The sequence below is a fragment of the Malaclemys terrapin genome, chromosome 20 (genome assembly GCF_027887155.1).
Source record: "Malaclemys terrapin pileata isolate rMalTer1 chromosome 20, rMalTer1.hap1, whole genome shotgun sequence".
Classification (NCBI taxonomy): domain Eukaryota; kingdom Metazoa; phylum Chordata; order Testudines; family Emydidae; genus Malaclemys; species Malaclemys terrapin.
The window spans coordinates 15,089,742-15,110,610 of record NC_071524.1 but is presented as its reverse complement, the minus strand read 5'-3'; the positions used below and the strand labels follow the sequence as shown (position 1 = coordinate 15,110,610).

The 20,869-nt window shown below is 60.2% G+C and overlaps 1 protein-coding gene across 1 annotated transcript; it reads left to right on the top strand.

Moving 5' to 3' along the window:
- Positions 1–12,902: 12,902 nt before the first annotated feature.
- CHP2 (calcineurin like EF-hand protein 2) lies at positions 12,903–19,403 on the top strand. Its single transcript, XM_054009808.1, has 7 exons — positions 12,903–13,151; positions 14,835–14,907; positions 16,367–16,447; positions 17,082–17,206; positions 17,546–17,607; positions 17,850–17,972; positions 18,310–19,403. Exons 1-7 carry the CDS (start codon positions 13,085–13,087, stop codon positions 18,361–18,363), a joined length of 585 nt encoding a protein of 194 aa, XP_053865783.1. The 5' UTR covers positions 12,903–13,084; the 3' UTR covers positions 18,364–19,403.
- The last annotated feature ends 1,466 nt before the right edge of the window (positions 19,404–20,869 follow it).

The following is a 20,869-nucleotide window of genomic DNA, read 5'->3' as shown; positions in this document are numbered from 1 at the left end:
AGAGTAGAGGGAGGGGGGGATGTTGCACTGGTGATGCATCAGGAAGACAGTAGAGCGGTAGTCAGAAAAGGCCGGTCCTTTTCCAGCAGGGGGCTGCCAGGAATGGACTCTGTTCCTTTTGCCCTGGCTTTTTAATTATTATTATTAATTATTATTATTATTATTTTAATGCTGTGGTTTTATCTCAGACTGCTTCCCTGTCGAGCTGAAGGAAGGAAGCCCCTCCCCTTGCCACTTGGCCAATCAGAGCGGTGGCTGGGGATAAGCCCCTCCCCCCCGTGCAAGGGGCGGAGCCACGTGCTGAGACCACATGGCGGAAAGCTCTCGACGCCCTTTATGTGCCAGAGATGGGTTGGAAGGGAGGCGGTTAGACGGGACGCTCCACTAATGGATTCTTTTGCTTTCAGGAACCAATGGCGCGAGGGGATAGGAACGACTCTTTAAAGCGTTACAGAGGTGGGGGGGGGGAGAAAAATCTTGAATGGTTTTTTAATTATTATTATTTGAAAACTTGCGTTTGTTTTAATTTAAAACACAAGAAGTGCCGTGTACAAAAAGCTTTTTGGAGATACTCTATATACATATTTAAATTGTATATATTGTATATTTATAAGAAGTGTCCTGTACATATGTCCCTGTCTGTTTCCCGGATTTTTTTTTTCCTTTTACATTTTTGTATGTCCCCATTTTCTCTCAAAAGAAATATATAAAATATCTATTTTGCTCAGTGAAAAAAAAAAATCAGTTTGATGCTTTGTTTTTCTGACGGATCTACTTTGATTTTCTTTTAACGCTGGTGGAAGGTTGAGTGGCTGATTCTGTTGTTATAAGGCGACTTGATCACAGTCTATGAGCATCTACAAGGGGCGAAGAGATCGGATACTAGGAGGCCCTTTAATCTTGCAACCAGGCAGAGTGAGATCCGGTGGCTGAGGCCAGACAAATTGAACCTGGAAATACAGCACAAATTTTAAGAGTGGAGGAAGAGGAGATTAACCCTTTAATCAACTGACCCAGGGAGGGGGTGGATTCTCCATCAGCTGGAGTCTTTCCATCAACATTCAATGTCTATTTAGAAAAGATCTGTTCTAGCTCGACCACAAGATATGGGCTGGAAGCAGGACTCACGGGCTGGGGAATCTCCAGCCTGGGTAATGCGGGAAGCTAGACTAGATGATCACAGTGGTCCCTTTTGGCCTTACGAGAATCTACGAATCTCCCTATGGAATCTATTGGAGGTTGTTTAACACCCTCAGAGAACTTCCATATCAAGAGAAATTGAAAAGACGGGGACTGTTTAGAGAGGAGATATATAACAGAGGGACCTGGGAGGCAGCGTGTCCTAGTGGATACAGCACTGGAACTTGGGGCACTGGGTTCTATTCCTGGCTCAGCTGCCGGGTGACCTTGGACAAGTGACTTCGCCCCTCCGTGCCTCAGTTTCCCCGTCTGTAAATGGGGATAATGATACTGCCCTCCTTTCTAAAGCGCTTTGAGATTTACTGATGAAGAGTGAGAGATTATGATGATAAAGCCACAGAACACGGTGACTGGATTAGGAAGTGTTTTCCTTCACCCTTTTCCGTGACTCAGGAACAAGGGGCCGTTCAGTGAAGCGGAGAGGCAACCGATTTTAAACCGACAAAAGGATTTGGCCTGTGGAACTCACTGCCACATGATTTAGCAGGGTTCAAACCAGGATCTGAGGTTTCTGTGGATAATGGGAATAGCCAGTTACATTAGGAAGGATTAAAACACAGACCTATATGCTCATGCTACAGGGCAAAAGACAACCCAGTAATTGGTTGGGGTCAGGTAGACACTTCCTCTCTGGGCAGATTAGCTCTTCGTTGTTCACTGGGGGTGCGTCTTGCACCTTCTTCTGAAGCAGATGGGACTGGCCACGCTGGAGACCGGATCCCAGGGTTGATGGGCCCCTGGTCTCAGAACTATGACTCTCTGTGGAGTTAGTCTGGGTTCACTGTGACTGAGGGCAGGGAAACACGCAGCACCCCTCAGCAAAATACCCTGGGGCTCTTGGCAACCTCCAAAACACCCGAGGATGCCCTGGAGGGGGCGACGTGCCGGCATCCGCTCTGGGGAGAGGCTGTTGTAAATGGTGCCAGTTCAGCTCCAGCTGCTGTGTGTGGGATGGGACGGTTACTGCCGCCTAGGGCAGATGGGGCTCCCGGAGGCGTTGATAGCCCTGCTGGGTGCATCTGGGCACAGCCCTGAGGTGGGGCCTCGCCCTCCAATCTTGGTCCCCCCGTCAGTGCCTTGTTAAGGGATCGGCACCACCTTTAGGTCCGGTCCTTGCCGGGCCAGCCCCCGTGCCCGTAACACAGTGCCTTCCATTCCAATGGCACTGCCTCTCCGCCCAGCTGGGATGGGGGTCCGAGTCAACCAACCAGGCCTGCTGTCTCGCCACCACATGCTGCGGGTTTAGCGCCAGGAAAAGGGCGGGTACTACCTGGGGCAGTGGCAGGGCAGTCTTCCCTGCATCATCCCCACCAGTTCCCCCGCTCTGGAGGGGGGCAGCTCAGTCGCTGGGTCTCATCACCAACCAGGCTCCGTGACTGCCGCAGCTGCCTTTTGCTAGAGGATGGGGGTGTTTGGGGGGCAGAGAAGCATGTGGGGCTCTGTTTGGGGGTTGATCCCACGCAAGGGGCGGGGCAGGGCTCGCCCGCAGGATCCCGGCACCCTGGGGAAGCTGCAGACAAACAAGCCACACACAACACAAAAACACCGAGGCACGTTTTGTTTCGGGGTTTCTTTGTTCATGGATTTCCGCCCATTGTCCGTGTCAGTTTCACCCTGGCGTGGAGCCACCCTGCAGCAGGTACATTGCAAGAGGCGCCCAGGGCAAAACTGCGCCAGCCCCACTTCAAAGCCGCTCCCCGCCCCCCAACCCGCTCCCGGGTCTCTTCGACAGCCGCCTTGGGGGGAGCAGGCAAAGCCGGGAGTCTGTTGGGGGTCTGCGTGGCTCAGTGCTGGGACACGACCCCAGCCAGGCGCTGTCGGGCATGGGGTTAGCGCTGGAGTCAGTTCTGGCCCCGGCGCGGTGCTAGGGGATGCCGGGATGGGGGGCTCAGTCGGGGGCGCTCTCCCCTTGCAGTCAGAGCTGACCCCAAGGCTCCAGTGCAGTGCTAGGGGGCGGGGTGGGGGCTCAGTGGGGGAGAGGCTCGCCCCTTGCAGTGAGAGCTGACCCCCCCCCCCCCCCCCCCCCGGCAACACCCAGACGCTGGAAAATGGTGAAAAGTTCATGCTACTCTCTAGCCCATCCCTGTAACGAGTTGCAGGGGGTCGTTCTGGGAGCAGCTTCCCCCTTTGGCAAAGCAGAGACACCCAGCCCCTCCCGCAACCCCCAGCAGGGTGGGGGGCAGCTCATGTATTTGGGGGAACGTGCCTGAACGGGAGGGGTGCATGCCGAGGTGCGGGCTCAGTGTGGCCCCTCTGCCCAGGTCTAACGTCCGTGCAAAAAGGCATTTGATAGAAAAGCAACTACCGGGGAGGGGGAGAGGAATGTACTAACTAGCCCCCCACCCCACTCCCGGCCACCCCAGTGGGAGCATCGTGGGTTCCTCCGGCTGTGCCGTTGTGTCTGCTCACCTCCCACCCCAACACATCCGCCTGTGTTTATTTGTGTGAAGGTGACAGCCACACACACACACACACACCCTCATTCCCAGCTCCGCTTTCCCACAGTCGGGCCCCGAAAACAGGAAAGCCGCCGGGGGCCGCAGAACAAAAGTCAGAGCAGAGACCTTGGGGCGCGGCCAGGAAAAAGCAGCCCGCCAGGGCCGGGGGGAGCCACCGGGGTGAAGGTTTTGCCAGGAGCGGCAGGTGGCCCGGGAGGCTGGCAGGGTACTCAGCGCACACGGCCGGCCAGATTCGTGCGCTTGGGATCAGCCTGGTGTCCCCGGGGGGCCAGCATCCCCCCAGTGCCACGGGGGCCCGACCCCGAGGGGAAAGTGCTGGGACACCCCCCCCCCCACTGCGATGGGGGCATGGCTAGGGCTACGGGGCCAGCATGCCCCAGTGCCTTGGGGCACGGCCCAGGGGGGATGCTGGGATCCCCAGTGCCACGAGGGAGAGGCCCGGAGGCGAGGGGCTGGGACCCCCGGTGCCACGGGGGAGAGGCCCGGAGGTGAGGGGCTGGGATCCCCAGTGCCACGAGGGAGAGGCCCGGAGGCGAGGGGCTGGGACCCCCGGTGCCACGAGGAATCAGCCCAGAGGCGAGAGGCTGGGACCCCCAGTGCCACAGGGAGCGGCCGAGAGGTGAGGGGCTGGGACCCCCGGTGCCATGGGGAGCGGCCCAGAGGCGAGGGGCTGGGACCCCCGGTGCCACAAGGAAGTGGCCCGGAGGCAAGAGGCTGGGACCCCCAGTGCCACGGGGAGCGGCCGAGAGGCGAGGGGCTGGGACCCCCAGTGCCACGGGGGAGAGGCCCAGAGGCGAGGGGCTGGGACCCCCGGTGCCATGGGGAGCGGCCCAGAGGCAAGGGGCTAGGACCCCCGGTGCCACGGAGAGAGGCACGGAGGTGAGGGGCTGAGAGTTCCCTGGGCTCACCCCTCTGTGCCGCACAGTAACCCTACACTTGGCTGCCATCGCTCGAGGCCTCGGTGCCCGGGGCCAAGAACCCGGGGCCGGTCGGTGCTGACAAAGGCCGGGCCCAGTGGCAGGGGCTGGTGGCGCTTAGGCCCATCCCCAGGGGGTCTGGGCTCCCTCTGGATCCTCAGGCGGGGCAAGCCTGGCCCGGCCCCGATCCTGCGGCCCAGCCCTGGCTCAGACCCCAGGAGTCCTGGGAGTGCCTGGCCCCCATCGTCTCTCTCAGCACCCCCCGGCCGGGCGGGACCTCGCGCTGACCTCCTCTGGTGGCGCGGGGGGCGGCGGAAGCGGCTACGTGACCCTTCGCAAACACCCCCGGCCGTCCCGGAGCAGGCTCGGGAAGCCGGGCCACGGGGGTGAGGAAGAGAAGCTGCTTCCTCCTGCCTGCGTGACCTTCAGAGCACCTGGCAAGTGGTGAGCGCTGCGGGGGGCTGGGAGCCAGGACTCCTGGGTTCTCTCCCCAGCTCTGGGAGGGGAGTGGGGTCTAGTGGTTAGAGCAGGGGGGCTGGGAGCCAGGACTCCTGGGTTCTCTCCCCAGCTCTGGGAGGGGAGTGGGGTCTAGTGGTTAGAGCAGGGGGGCTGGGAGCCAGGACTCCTGGGTTCTCTCCCCAGCTCTGGGAGGGGAGTGGGGTCTAGTGGTTAGAGCAGGGGGGCTGGGAGCCAGGACTCCTGGGTTCTCTCCCCAGCTCTGGGACGGGAGTGGTGTCCAGTAGTTAGAGCAGAGGCGGGGTATGAATTACATCTCTTATTAATTAATTAGCCCACCAACCCTGCCCCTCTATTCCAAGCCCCACCCCGGCTCAGAGTCTCGTGCGCTCACGGGCAGGGGGAGATGGAGCGGGGGGGCATTTGACTTGTCCGGCCTGGTGCTTGCTTAAGACACATCCCCCCCACCCCATGCCCTGCCCACGGCCTGCCTGCTGGACTCCATAATGCAGGGAAACTGAGGCCCAGTGGTTACCAAGCAGCTGGTGGGAATATTCCTTTGATCTTGGTGGGTGGGGGGGGGGTAATGAGTCTGCCAGGTGAGGGTGGGAGGGAAAGTGCTTGTTCATCAGATTACTGCAGGGCTGGGGTCTTCCCCACTCCCCCACCCCCCAGCTGTGGGAAAGTCACTGAGCTCCTGCTGGCCTTTGCAGCTATGGGGCCGGGGCAGAGGCAAACGGGAAGCCCCCTCCTGGCTGGGGGACAGACGTACTGCTATGAAACAGTGCAGAAGACCTGCCAGGATGCCCAGCTCAGGGAGGGCTGTCTAGTGATTAGAGCTGTGGGGACTGGGCACCAGGATTCCTGGGTTCTGTTCCCAGCTCGGGGAGGGGAGTGGGGGCTAGCAGTTACAGCAGGGGAGGGCCTGGGAGTCAGGACTCCTGGGTGCTACCCCAGCTCTGGGAAGGGAGTGGGGGCTAGTGGTTAGAGCAGGAGGTGTGACTGTCAGGCGGATGTTCTCTGCCCAGCTTTGGGGCTGGTACTGGTGATGCCCAGACTTTCCTGGTCCCTTCCTTGAACTGCCATACAGCTTAAGTTCCCCTGACCCCCTTGACCCTCTTGTTTAGGTTTCCCCCCCCCCACGCCCCAGCTCCCGGTGGAGCCAGCTCTCCTCACCTCCCCGACCCCACACAGCCCAGTGTTAATGAGGAAACCATGGGGAAACTGCAGCTGTCAACACATGGCTAAGATGCTACCCCACAGCGGAGCTAGGATCATTCCAGCGGAGGGCCGTGGGGAGGGGCAGGGATGGGAACTGGCCTCTACTGCTTAGGACGCCTGGGTTCTAGTCCTGGGCTGGGGGTCTTGTGGTTAGAGCAGCAGGGTTCTGGCATGCAGGACTCCTGGGTTCGATCCCAGCTCTGGGAGGGGAGTGGGGGCTAGTGGTTAGAGCAATTGGGTGTCAGGACTCCTGGGTTCTATTCCCAGGTCGGGAGGGAGAGTGTGTGTGTTCAATACTCCTCTCTGCTGCATGGCCTCAGAACTGTTCCACTGTGTGTCATAGACCCCGCACTGCACTACTTGAGATCAGGCAGGGGCAGGTTTGGGAGGAGAAAGACGCTGAGTTCTGCTCCCCCGGCTGCTGCCGTGTGTGGGGGTAACGGGCGGGGGATGGGTTTCCTCCCAGGGCACCGATCCAGGTGCGAGTGACCGAAACAAACGGCTCGTGCAGCGAGACGTGTCAACTTCCTGGCCTTCAGCCGGCCCAGCAAAACAGGATGGAGGAGGGAGCCAAAACCACCACGGGGGTGGGGGAAGAGATGGGGCACCCCCTAGCTGCCTAGCGCCACCCGCGCCGGGGGGGGGCTCTGCCTCCCAGACACAGCTGGGGGTGGGCCCTGAGCTGGCAGCAAAATCCGTCGTTAACGTAGAGTTAAGGGGGCCTGGTGATTGCTCGGGCCCTTCCACTGCGGCGCATTCTGGAACGGGTGCAGAGAAGGGCGACTAAGATGATCAGAGGAATGGAAAACCTGTCGTATGAAAAGAGATTAGAGGAGCTTGGGTTGTTTAGTCTGACAAAGCGAAGGCTGAGGGGGGATATGATTGCTATGTTTAAATATATCAGAGGGGTTAATACAAGGGAGGGAGAGGAATTATTCCAGTTTAGTACTAATGTGGACACGAGAACGAATGGATACAAACTGGCCGGGGGGAAGTTTAGGCTTGAAATTAGACGAAGGTTTCTGACCATCAGAGGGGTGAAATATTGGAACGGCCTTCCGAGGGAAACGGTGGGGGCGACGGACCTGTCTGGTTTTAAGATTAAGTTGGATGAGTTTATGGAGGGAATGGTTTAATGATAAAACATAGTAGCCAAGGAAAACCAAGCAATGGTACATGAACAGCATAATGGCCAACAAGGGTCAGGCTAGAGACTCTTGCCTATATGCTCGGGGTATTACTGATCGCCATATTTGGGGTCGGGAAGGAATTTTCCTCCAGGGTAGATTGGCTGAGCCTCTGGAGGTTTTTCGCCTTCCTCCGCAGCATGGGGCAGGGATCATTAGCAGGAGGGTCTCAGCCGATTGAAGTCACTAAAACACAGGATTGGGGACTTCAACGGTAGAGTCCAGGGAAGGGTCTTGCGGCCTGCAGCATGCAGGGGGTCAGACCAGATGATCATAATGGTCCCTTCTGACCTCAATGTCTATGAGTCTATGAGAACTCTCAGAGCCACGGTAAACGCCCCCTCCACGACCTTAACTCTGCCCCCTGGAGCCAGCAGTCGCTGCCAGGAATCCGCTGTGTTAGGTGCAGCCAAGACCCGACTGGCAGCACCCCCCGTGGCCGCGGATAGGAGTTTCAGGAAGCGGACGGCGCAATCCGGCCTCTTGCTACAACAGCTCGGGCTCTGTTCTCCGGCTCTGATTCCTGGCTTGATCCCTGTCCCTGGCTAGACTCCTGGTTTCTGGCTTCAGCTCTTACCCCTGGCCTGTTGCCTGTTCCCACCTGCTAGGCCACGCTGGCCATGTCCCGGTCGTGACAACATTCCCCCCACTCCGCCCTTGGGCCAACCCTGGCACTTCCACCTTGTTCTCAGGGCTCGGCCTGGTGGGGTGTCCCCATGCCCGCAATCCATCTCTGGACACCTCCTGCCCATGGGGTTTGCGAGGCCCACAGCTGTGTGCCCAGCTCAGGCCAGCCAGAGCTGCCACACTGCACTGTGTGCAAGCAGCCTCCGGAGGTGGTCAGACCCCAGAGAGGGTCGGGTTGTTTTCAGCCCCCCAACCCAGACCTGACACTTGGGGTCGGGGCTGCGGATTCCCGGACCATCACCGCGGGGCACTTGGCCGCGGGGCCCTCCCCAGTGGCCGGCAGCAGAGCCAGACCCGGGGGCTGGGAGTAGCAGGAGGGAGGGACGGTTTTTGTTTTTTTTTTTATAATGATCCTCCACTGGCGTCTCCCTGTCAAGACACGTCAATTTCATGCCGGGGAAAGTGACCGATTTGCCCTGCTCATGGACTGGGCTCCAACCGGCATCCCCAGAGCGGGCACGGCCAGGGGCCTGGTAACCCGCCACCCAAATCCATCCTATTCCCAAGTGACTCTTCCCTGCCCCCTGCTGGTCAGCAATCGCTCAGGGCTTAAGAGCCTTGCAAGAAGAGAGTTCTGCTCGGTTCGGGGTTCGGTTCCCCCTCGCCCTGCGCAGCAACCTACCCAGACGCTGGGCATCCCTCCTGCATGGGGACACACAGACGGGCATGAAACAGTGCTGAAGTCCTGCCAGCCCAGGATTCCTGGGTCCTCTCCCCAGCTCTGGGAGGGGCGGGGAGTCTAGAGGTTAGAGCGGGGAGGGGGCTGGAAGTCAGGACTCCTGGGGTCTAGTGGCTACAGCTGGGAGTCAGGACTCCTGGGTTCTACCCCTAACTCTGCGGGGAGAGAGTGGGATCTAGCAGTTAGAGGGAGGCACCCTTAAATACAGAGCCCCCAATACCATAGCCCCATCGAGGCTCTAGGAAGCAGCATGGGGGGGGGGACGACGGGTCTCCATGGCCCATTCAGTTCTCTGCCAGCGATGGGGTGGCCACTGCCAGTCAGGGCCAGCGGTGATGGCTGGTTGTGTGCCAGGAGCATCTGGGGGCTGGGCTGAGACCTGCCCAGCTCGTTGCATGCATGGCCACTCAGGGGACCCCATTGGCAACAAGGCCCAGCTCCCATTAACAAACCGGCCACTTCCCAGGCGCCTCTGCGAGTGAGCCTCGAACGTCCTTTCCAGGAAGGCTGCGCTCCCTCACCCACTCCCGCCATGCGGGGGGAGACCCCCCAGCTACTGGGGACCCCCTTAGCTTGGCCTTGCTGTGCATGAAGGGGCAGATAACCAGCTTCATCCAGGACCTCATCACTCACCCAACCTTGGTGAGAAAAAGAGCTCCTGTTCCTTTAAGACCCCCCTTCCCCGCCCCCCCCCAACAAAGGCAAACAGCTGCTCAGGCTATTAAAAGGCAGGTGCAAAGGGGTGTTGGGTGCATGGGAGGGGAGGGTCTTAGAGATGGTTTAAAGGGAGGTGGCTGGATCCCAGTGCTGGTTTAAAGGAGGGCACTGGTGATGGTGGGGGGCTGGAGCAGGGGGTTCCCAGGGCCCTGCCGGTATCTTGGGCTGCAAGATGCTTGCTCCTTTTGACCCCCCCGCCCCCTAAACACACACACACACACACACACACACACACACACACACACACACACACACTCTCCTACGGCGCTGGATGCCCCGTCTGCCTGGCTCTCTGCACCCCCTTGGAGCTGGGGGGGAATGCCCCCCGCCCATGGAGACTCATCCGGCTTGCCTGTCCTGACACAGCTGGCCAGGCCGATGGGGGGGGTGGGGAGCAGCTGTGCGGAAGGGGCTCTGCCTCTCCGGCCTGCATCCTGCTGATGTCCTTGGGTGTAGTCTTGCCTTGCCCCCCCCCCACACCCCCCTGCTCCCCTCTGGAGCATTGGCATCAACAACTCACACAAACAGGAGAAGAGGGAGAGAAAGGGGGGGCTGGCTCAGGGGGGTGGAAGTGGGACATGGGGGCCTTTCCCCTCTAGGGGGGGCTGGCTGTGATCTGGCCCCACAGCAGGCGAGTGGCTGGCTCAAGGGGGCGGAGAATGGGATTTGGGGCTTCCCCCCTGGGGGGTGCTGGCTCTGAGCCAGCCCCAGGCAGGGGGACTAGCTATGCGAGGAAGGGAGAGGGGGGCCTTTCCCCTCTGTGGCCCCAGGGGGCCCAGGCCCCAGAGCTGCGCCCTAGTTCCTGAGATAGGGGCTGTCTGGTTCAAGCCAGGGCCTGCTGGGGGTCAGGCCTCCCCTAAATCCAGTTGACTCCTACAGTCCGGCAGCGCCCCCTGGCGGCAGGTTGCTGGGAAAGTCGCTCTCAACGCCTCTCCAAGTGACTTTGGGGGTGACCCTGGGCCGGGCCAAATGCCACTAGCTCTGCCCCGGCTGCTGGGGAGCAGAGGATGGTGTGAGGAGAGAGACAGAAGCAGGGAAAGGGAAACTGAGGCACCACCGCTCCCAGCTATCGACGGCTCCGCTGAGCCTGTGCCCAGGTAGTTTGGCGTCTTGTCTCCAGTCGTGCGCCACGCCTGATGCCTATGACTTTATCCTTAAGCAGCGTTACCTAGTGGGTGGAGCACTGCCCCGGCCCACGGGAGGCGTGGGTTCTATTCCTGGCTCTGCCGGGGGCACCTCCCCCAAGTCACTACCCTGCCCTGTGCCTCAGTTTCCCCATCTGTGAAACCGGGATAACGATGCCTTCCCTCCTCGGTAAAGCCCGTTGAGGTCTGCAGGTGAAAAGCGCTGGATAAAGGCAGCGGGTTGTTACGGTAGCAGCTGCATAGAGTCCGTGGCCAGAGGCCTCATCGAATCTGCCCTGCGTAACTCAGCCCGCAGACCATCGAATGACCAGCCCGTCGTTCCAGCTTAGCTGGGTCCCAGCAGATCGGAGCACCAGGGCTCTGGGCCCAGCCTTCCGCACGTCCCAGCCAGCCCTGTGGTCCGTAAGAAACTGGGCCGACCCTCACGGTAGCCTCACAGCAAGTGTGTAGTGCTAACCTTCCTGACCCTACCAGCAACGAGCATGCCCTGATGCCTGAGCATTGATGCCCCCTTGATGTTAATGTGTGTGTGGTGTTATGGTCCTGACCTCACCCAGAGGAGGGGAAGGGTTTTTAAGGCGCCGAGCCTAACTGCTGGGGGCCTTGAGTGCCGACGGGTGGGGTTACTACGATCCGGTGCTGTACTTCTGCCAGGCAACTCAAGGGTTAACGTGCCCCCGAGTTCTCTGCGCAGAATTGCACCTTATTTCCCAGCAGCCCGGGGAGCTGTTGGCTGCACCCGGCTGGGGGAGACGCTGGCTACGAGCCTGCTAAAGGAAGCTCTGGGGCCAGAGGTGTGGATGGTTCAATAGGGGCGCTCACCTGTCTGAGGCACCACTGCCCTCAATGGTGCAGCGCTAGGGGGTGCCAGCAGTGGGGCAGGGGCTCGCCAAGGGGTACCTAGCAGACAGTGCTTGCCCTAGGGGGTGCTGTGCTGCAGGGAGTGGGGGGCTCAGTAGGGGGCGCTCTCCCCTGGCAGTCAGGCCTGACCCCAATGCCCCAGTGCGGCACTAGGGGGCGCTGTGCTGCAGGGAGTGGGGGGCTCAGTAGGGGGCGCTATCCCCTGGCAGCCAGGCCTGACCCCAATGCCCCAGTGTGGCACTAGGGGGCGCTGTACTACAGAGAGTGGGGGGCTCAGTAGGGGGCGTTCTCCCCTGGCAGTCAGGCCTGACCCCAATGCCCCAGTGCGGCACTAGGGGGCGCTGTGCTGCAGGGAGTGGGGGGCTCAGTAGGGGGCGCTCTCCCCTGGCAGTCAGGCCTGACCCCAATGCCCCAGTGCGGCACTAGGGGGCGCTGTGCTGCAGGGAGTGGGGGGCTCAGTAGGGGGCGCTCTCCCCTGGCAGTCAGGCCTGACCCCAATGCCCCAGTGCGGCACTAGGGGGCGCTGTGCTGCAGGGAGTGGGGGGCTCAGTAGGGGGCGCTCTCCCCTGGCAGTCAGGCCTGACCTCAATGCCCCAGTGCGGCACTAGGGGGCGCTGTGCTGCAGGGAGTGGGGGGCTCAGTACGGGGTGCTCTCCCCTGGCAGTCAGGCCTGACCCCAATGCCCCAGTGTGGCGCTAGGGGGCGCTGTGCTGCAGGGAGGTGGGTGGGGAGTGATTCAGAAAGGGACCCTTGGAGTCGGTGTGGATTTAGCCCTCCTTAAATTCCTGCGCTTTCCCTTGGATTCCATTTCAGCATCATCCTTTTCGTGCCTTAAACTGTGATGCACCATGGGAGTCCGGCTGGTAAACAGCAGCTGTGCCACACCCCAGAGACAGCTGCAGCTCCGCTCTGGGTGAGGGATATTTGTATAAACAACTGCCAAGCCGGGCCAAGGAGCCTTGTTACAAAAAGCTGCCGTGCTCCAGTCAAGCGGTGGCTACATTTCAGCCCATAAGCCCTTTATAACCAGCTGCTGCTGCCCTCCCGCCCCAGAAGTGGGCGCATCTCAGTGCTGGGTGAGGGATCCCTGTGTAAACAGCTGTCACGCCCTACCCCAGAGGTGGCTGCATCTCAGTGCAAGGTCAAAGGTCCCTATATAAACAGCTGTCATGCCCTGCCTCACTGGTAGCTGCTCTGTGCAAAACAATCAATCTGTGTAGAGAAGTATTGTTATGGGAAGTGCTCAGAGCAGCTCAAACCCCGCTCCCCACCCCCCAGAAAACCTTGACAGTTTGGAAAACGGAACAAACAAGCCACTTCCCTGTTTTCCAGCCCCAGCCTTTACTGCCTGGGCGGGGAGAAGGAAAAATCCACCTTAAAGGAACTCAGCCCAGCTATTCCAAGGCCTTCCTTTCCCTGGGGTTGATTGGCCATCCAGCCAGTCACTCAAGATCCCATATGGGCTGCTAGGAAAAGTTGGCTCCAGACTCCCAGTTGCCCTGGGCGTCCTGCTGCAGAGGGGGGAGATTCCCGGCGAGGCCTGACGGCATGAGAGATGGGCTGCCAGAGCTCCCATCCATCCACTATCCCCGAGCTGGAGGAGATCATGCAGGAAACGGGCTGTAAGGGATCAGCAGAGTCTGTGTGTGTGTGTGGGGCGGGGGGGTTGTGTAACCTTAAAGTTGGCAACTTAAATCTGAGCAAAAGGGCGGAGGGGGGGGGGGTTGCACTGGCTGGTGTCCTGGGGCTGCAGGCCATGGGGGGCAGGGACCCTGCACCCTAAATACTGCCCTCCATGGCCTGTTTGAAGGGGAGGGGGAGATTTGGGTGGGTGTGTGGGTGGGTGTATGATTCTGCCCAACGGACTGGGTGTCAGGACTCCTGGGTTCTGTTCCGAGCTTGGGGAAGGGAATGAGGTCTAGTGGTTAGAGCAGGTGGGGCTGGGAGGCAGGACTTGGGTTTTAGCCCCAGCTCTGGGAGGGGAGTGGGCTCTGGTGGTTAGAGCGGGAGCCAGGGCTCCTGGGTTCTCTCCCCAGCTCTGGGAGGGGAGTGGGCTCTGGTGGTTAGAGCGGGAGCCAGGACTCCTGGGTTCTCTCCCCAGCTCTGGGAAGGGTGTTATTTTGTGACCACAGCAGAGGTTGTGGAGTCAGGCAGGACTCCTGGGTTCCCTGCTTGGCTCTGACACTGACGAGCTGGACAGTCCCACGGCAAACACCCTGTGCCTCGGTTTGCCCCGTCTGACCTGGAGCCTTGGGAAAGCAGCTTAAGTGGTTAATCTGCAAAGTGCTCTGATAGTGGGTGGACGGGAGGGGCTGGGGAAGGAGACAGGCTCACTCCCCAAACTGCTCCATCCCATCCCCCCATCTACTCCGGGGAGGTGGGGGGCAGAGAATCGCCACAGCACAGTGTGTGGAGGAGGACGCTGGAGAGCCATTTCCCACCCCAGGGGGCTCGGAGTGTGACAGAGGAGCCGCCCCTGGGTGCATTTCAGAGCCACTCACTGGGGCCCTGGGACCTACTGGGTGTGAAGCTTTGAACGGGGGTCCCAGCAAAGTCCCCCTCCCCAGGAATCTTGGAGCGTGGCTCCCCTGACAGGGCACTTTGGGTCTCTCTGAACCCAGCTGGGAAGATCCTCGAGGTGCTAATTGGCAGCCTTGGCTAACAGGCCAAGGATTGAATGGGGTACAGAGAACGGGGGACCCCTTCAGGGTGTATCGGCAAGGGGTGCGGAGACAAAATAGCCCCCTGGCTAGAGTGCCGGACTCAGAACCAGGACTCCTGGGTTCTGTTTTCAGCTCCGGGAAGAGAGTGGGTTCTAGTGGTTAGCGCGAGGAAGGCTGGGAGTCGGGACTCCTGAGTTCTCTTCCCAGCTCTGCCACTGATTGGCTGTGGGTGACCTTGGGTGAATCACGTCCCCGTCTCATGCCTCAGTTTCCCCATCTGTAAAACGATACCGACCTTCCTTTGTAAAACACTTTGAGGTCTCCAGACAAAAAACTCTGGGAAAGAACAACCCCCTGCCCTCTATATATAGATATACAGGGGAAGGGGCTTTTAATGTGACCCCCTCTCCCCAGCACTAACAACCCCATAATGCTGCGATCCCTGGGCGGCCCAGGCCCCTGGCGTGAAATTAAATCTTCTCATTAAATGTTAATCAGAGGGGGGGAGGGAGGGGAACAGATTTTAATGGCCAATATCCTAAAGCTTCCGTCACGGGGTCGTTAAACCCTCCCCTGCCTCGGCCCTGCAAGAAGGGAGAATCTTTGCTAACAGTTAAAGCTGTCTCGCTCTCTCGTGTCCAGTTTCGCAGGCCAGCGTCGTGCGCCTCTATGACCGATTTCAGGCCCTGGACAAGCAACAGAAGGGCTACCTGAGGTAGGGGAAAGCCGGCCTCTGTCCCTGGGCCTTTCTGGCAGCCTTATTATTGGTTCATTACGGTAGCACTTACAGTCTCCGGTGCATCAAGGTGGTTTAACGCTTGGGTGCAAAGTGCTCGGATACTCCAGTGATGGGCGTGGTAAAGGAACCCGTAGCGCGGGGGGGGAGGGGCAAACTTTTTGGCCCGAGGGCCACATCTGGGTATGGAAATTGTATGGTGAGCCATGAATGCTCATGAAATTGGGGGTTGGGGTGCAGGAGGGCTCCGGCTGGGTGTGTGGGCTCTAGGGTGGGGCTAGGGATGAGAGGTATGGGGTGCAGGAGGGGGCTCCAGGCTGGGATCGAGGGGTTCGGAGGGCGGGAGGGAGATCAGGGCTGGGGCAGGGGGTTGGGGCGTGGGGAGACACTCTGGGCAGCGCTTACCTCAAGCAGCTCCTGGAAGTAGCAGCATGTCCCCTCTCCGGCTCCTACGCGGAGGCATGGCCAGGCGGCTCTGTGCACTGCCCCGTCCGCAGGCGCCGCCCCTGCAGCTCACATTGGCTGCGGTTCCCGGCCAATGGGAGCTTCGGGGGCAGCGCTTGGGGCGGGGGCAGCGTGCGGAGCCCCCTGGCTGCCCCCATGTGTAGGAGCCGGAGGGCAGACATGCCGCTGCAAGACCCCGCTCCCTGGCTGGAGCACTGGAGCGGGGCAAACCCCGGACCCCACTCCCCGGCGGGAGCTCAAGGGCCGGATTAAAATGTCTGGAGAGCCGGACGCAGCCCCTGGGGCCGTAGTTTGCCCATCCCTGCCATATAGGGTGGAACAGATCAGGCGGTGCCCAGACACAGGGTCCGGTCCGGGGTTCCAGGTGGAGCGATTATCATGGGTATTACGGTAGCACCTAGCCAGGGAAAGGAGAGTGCCGCTGAGATCCGTGCCCTGTTGCTTCAGAAACTGGCTGGAGAGAAGCCCCTGTCCCAAGGAGACAGACGAAAGGGTGGGAGGGGAAACTGAGGCGCGGGGTGGGGCCCAAGGTCAGAGCCCGGACTAGAACCCAGATGTCCTGAATGCTGTCCACATCCCACCCCCTTCCCCCTGCTTCAGCCCTGGGCGAGGGGGATTGGGCCCAACTCTACTAACAGAGACCCGCAGCAGCGATGCGCTGGACAGCTAATGGGAGCTCCTGGTGGCAGGCCAGGTTCTGGCGTCAATCTGGAGTAACCCCAGGGGAGTGAGCCGCGGGGAACCAAGATCCCGCCTCTGGAACGGCTGCCATACCCCACCCCAGAGACAGCTGCATCTCGGCGCTGACAGAGGGATCCCTGTATAAACAGCTGCCGATGCCCCACCCCAGAGGCGACAGCCACCAGTCTTGGAACCGGCCTGGGGCCTAGAACACAGGGGTGAGGGCCCCTAGGGTTCAGAGCTAAACCAGCAGGGCCATGGCATGACCTCTGCCCTGTCTCACTCCCTGAAGCAAATACGACCTGCAAGGGATCGGGGAGCTGGCGGTGAACCCCCTGGGGGACCGGATCATCAATGCCTTCTTCAAGGAGGGGTGAGTACCCCCAGCCCCAATCGATGGGGGCCAGGGAGCTTCCAGCGGCCTGGCTCTGCAGCGTGGATGGTGCAGGCTACAGGGCATGTCACTCGCCGCTGGGGGGCGCCAGAGCTCACAGGCCGCAGAGCATCACAGGGGACCCCGCGGAGCCCGACGGGGACTGGGTGCTGCAGGGTGGAGAGCAGTGTGGCCTCTATGGCAAAGGCATGCGTGGTCCTCCTTCGCTCCCTGCTGTATGGATCCCCATGTACACAGCCCTCGCGCCCCGCCCCAGAGGCAGCTGCATCTCAGCACTAGGTGAGGGCTCCCTGTATAAACAACCCTGGTGCCCCACCCTAGAAGTGGCTGCACCTTAGTGCTGGGCGGCGAGGGGTCCCTGTATAAACAGCCCCCATATCCCGCCTGAGAGACGGCTGTATCTCTCTGTATAAACAGCCCTGTGCCCCGCCCCAGAGATGGCTGCATTGCCGTGCTGGGCAATGGCTTCCTGTATAAACAGCACCCATGCCCACCCCAGAGGTGGCCGCATCTCAGCGCCGGGCGAGAGCTCCCTGTATAAACAGCTGTGGAGCACCTGGCAGCCTGCGCTACTGCACTGGTTATTAGTCAAATCTCCCGTCCCCCGTCGCAGGGAAGAGCTCACCGATTTCCGATCCTTCATCCGGGTCCTGGCTCATTTCCGGCCCGTGGAGGAAGGAAAGTCCAAGGAGACTGGTCGCCCGGAGCCCATGAACAGCCGACTCCGAAAGCTGCAGTGTGAGTAGTGGGGCTGGTGTGGGGAGGGAAGCCTAGGGGGCTGCCCCCCACACCCTACTGCTGAGGCAAGCCACTGGGGCCCCTTGGTGACAAGAGGACGAGGAGCCAGATGAGGGGTTGTGGCATTATGGGGCCTGCATGGGAGGGGAAGGTACCACTGACCTCTGGCCAGAGGGCATTTGGAGTGGGGGATGAGGAAGGCATGTGGGAGGGGTGTTGGACTATGCGGGGACATGGGAGCATGTAGGGCTCTAAGGGGGGCAGGGAGAGGTTGGGGTTGATGGGGGGGATCATTTCCCTGCTCCGATCCCAGTGCTGACACCAATCTGGGTTGCGAAGTTGCTTTTCAGCTCTATGACCAGGACAGTGACGGGAAGATCTCCCGGGACGAGATGCTGCAGGTAATGAGCGTGCATGAGCGTGCGCGGGGCTGGGGAGTGTGCAAAGAGAGAGGGGGAGGGACTTGGGTGAGCATGCGCACGAGGCTGGAGAGCGAGTGTGCAAGGTGACTGTGCGAGGCCGGCACTGCCCCAGTCTCCACCTGAGGGCCCCCAGAGATGGAATCCCTCCTCCCCTCCCTCAGTGGCAGCCCCAGGGGTGGGCGTGGCAAGGGGCGGGGCCACCACTGTCTCCTCCCCTCCAGGTGCTGCGGCTGATGGTTGGCATCCAGGTGACGGAGGAGCAGCTGGCGTGCATCGCCGAGCGCACCATCCAGGAGGCCGATCAGGACGGTGACGGCGCCATCTCCTTCGAGGAGTTTGCCACGGTAGGGCAGGGTGTAGAGCCGGGGGGCAAGGGGTGGGGTTGATTGTCTAGAGGGGAGCGGTGAGGCCTGGCGGAGGATGGGAATATTAGGTGTATGAATGTAGCGCCTGGGGCCACAACGGAGTGAGAGACCGTCTAGCGAGACCAAGGAGGGACCATTATCCCCATTGAACAGGAAGGGAAACTGAGGCACGGGAGGCTAACAGCGTTGGGAATGGAGTGCGAGCCCAGGCTGCGTGGCTGCCCCCCGCCCCCCAAAGACCCCTGGCGGTTGTCTGGGTAGGAGGTGGTTCCGGCCCGGGGCTGGCCATGTTTCCGATGTCCTTGCCTCCCCGCAGTCAGTGGAGAAGCTGAATATTGACCAGAGAATGAGCCTCCGGCTGCTGAAGTGACCTGTCAGGATTGGAGAGAGCCCCCCCCAGCACTGGGAAGATCCACTCTCAGAGGGGCTGCGGCCAATCAGGTTTCAGCTCCGCCCTCTCGTCATCCAATGGATCCCACCAGGGAGGGGCTGCATCCAATCACACTTCAGCTCCACCTTCCTGCCTCCGCATAGATCCAGACAGAGAAGAGCTGCTTCCAATCAGATTTCATCTCTGCCCCCTCCCCTCAGGATGGATCCAGTCTGACAGGGGCTACGTCCAATCAGATTTTACCTCTCCCCTTGTCTTGGGATGGATCCAGGCAGAGGAAGGCTGCATCCAATCAGATTTCATCTCTGCCCCTTCACCTCAGGATGGATCCAGTCTGACAGGGGCTGCAGCCAATCAGATTTCACCTCTGTCCCTTGTCTTGGGATGGATCCAGTCGAAAAGGGGCTGCATCCAATCAGATTGCATTGCTGACAAAGAGTGGATCCCGCTGTGAGGCCGGCCTATGATGGCTGTCGCTCCTTCCAAATAACAAGTGCCTGCACCCAGGGAACGGGATCCAAGCTAACTCCCCAGTGCTGCCCCGATACCTGGGGACTCTGATGCCCCCTAATGGCGGGGGATAGTACAGCCTCTGGTCGGGTCACTGCAGATCAGAGACTTACAACCGACGAACAGCACCTCCCATTCTTGTGCTTTAAGCCCTCTTTGCAGTCCCTCTATTCTGGGCCCTACCCAGCTCCCAGTGTCCATTAGAGCAGCCCTGAGGCTGCTCTGACTTGCGCACTACCCCCTAGAGGACCTGGGGAGCAGAGAAAACCCACAGGGCAGTGCGCTCCAGCCATGCCCCCAATCGACCCCTCGTGCCGGGCGCTGGAAGCAGGGCCGTTAGGCACAGCAGCCGGGGACACTCTCACTGAGCAAGGCGGGGGAAGCTTCTCGGGGGGGACGCTGCCGTCCCAGAGGGCTCAGCGTCCCTGAGACTTGGGCCCAGAATCTCCCGCCATCGGGGCTGGATTCGCTCAGATTCAGCTCTGTTTGTAAAAAAATAAAATCACCGTGAAAAATCTCGTCCTCGGGTTTAAAATAATCGTCGTGAGTTCAGAGAATTTCCGTCTGGATTTAATGCCGGGGAGAAGATGCCTCCCCCTCTCCCCTTTGAGTCCCTGGGGCAGTGTGTCCAGCCACACAGCTCCCCTTCGCCCATCTGGCCCGGCTCTGGAGGGATCACCCCACCTCCAAGGGAAATTAGGGGGCTCAGGCCCCATCGTCCCATGTACCCCTTGGCCTTTTCACGGTGGAGTGGCTAAGGGGTTGCGGCATTCGACTATAATCTGGTGGGTTAGAGTCTCCCTCAATCTCACACGGGAAGGCCCCCTCCCATGCGCTCAGAAGCACATGGGTCCTTGATCCAAAGGCGGTCTGACCCATAGCTGGCTACTGTGCCGTCCTGTCTAGGTGGGCTATGAAACCAGTGGCTTGGGGGATCACTGACGCTCAGCAGGGTGGGGAGAGGGCAGTTATTCCGGTGTCTCTCGTAGGCCCTGCTTGTCACACCCATGGGGTCCCAAAGCAGTTATGGGGGGTCTGGGGAAATGGCTCGTCCCACACCGATGACATTAAAGTCAGATCAGAGTGGGGGGAGATTTTCAAGGGGTGGATTCTTGCCCTGCGGTTCCCCGGTGGGCGCGGATTTCCCTGTGACTGCTCGTGCCCAGCTCCAGAGGCCTGCTGGACAGTGTCCGTCTGGCTTAGGTGTTGCTGATCTCTCTCTGTTTCTCCCCACTGCACCCTATAAAATGTCCCGCCGTGCGCTCACCTCCTCCAGCAAGCTCAGGCCTTAATCATAATCAGCCCTGGTATATCTCAAGTGGCTTTCCAGAGGAGGTCGGTATCATTAGCCCTGTTCTATGGGTGGGGAAACTGAGGCACAAAGCAAGCATGATTTGCCTGTGATCAAGCTGAGATTAGAACCCACATCTTGCAGGTCCCAGGCCAGTGTGTGATGCAATAGGGCACACTGCTCTGAAGAGAAAGCACTGCTCTATCCACACCCCTAATGCCAGGTGCCCCCCACCCGCCCGCCAGCATTTCCCTTCCTTTGCCTGCCCGCCTCCCTGCGACACAGTCCCTGTTCTCCCAGGCCCGCCTCCCGGCCCGTGTTTGTTGCCAAGTGTCTTTAAGGGAGGCGGGAGGAAGGGAATTGCCTCAGTCCCGGATTGCAGGTGGGGCAGGGGGACCCCCGCCCTGCCAAGCAGATGGCAGGACTGGCCCAGTTTGGAACCTCCATGAGATGCCTGCAAAAAGCTTGCCTGTGGGTCAGCGGCTGGTGTGCTAAGCGCACTGCCCATCACGCTGGCCAGTTGTGCCCTTGTGCCACCCAGCTGTCGTCTCTTGTCTTAGCCTTAGACTGGAAGCCCTTTGGTTCCGTGTTTGTACAGCTCCTGGCACAATGGGGTCCTGCTCCATGGCTGGGCACCTAGGCGCTACCGTAATGCACCTAATAGCAATACAACCATACAGCTCC

Excerpts from the sequence above, each read along its gene's own strand:
- CHP2 (XM_054009808.1), top strand. The coding sequence starts at position 13,085 with ATGGGCTGCCAGAGCTCCCATCCATCCACTATCCCCGAGCTGGAGGAG. Across the intron at positions 13,152-14,834 it reads GATCATGCAGGAAACGGGCT|TTTCGCAGGCCAGCGTCGTG; the intron begins GTAAGGGATCAG and ends TCTCGTGTCCAG. Across the intron at positions 14,908-16,366 it reads CAACAGAAGGGCTACCTGAG|CAAATACGACCTGCAAGGGA; the intron begins GTAGGGGAAAGC and ends CACTCCCTGAAG.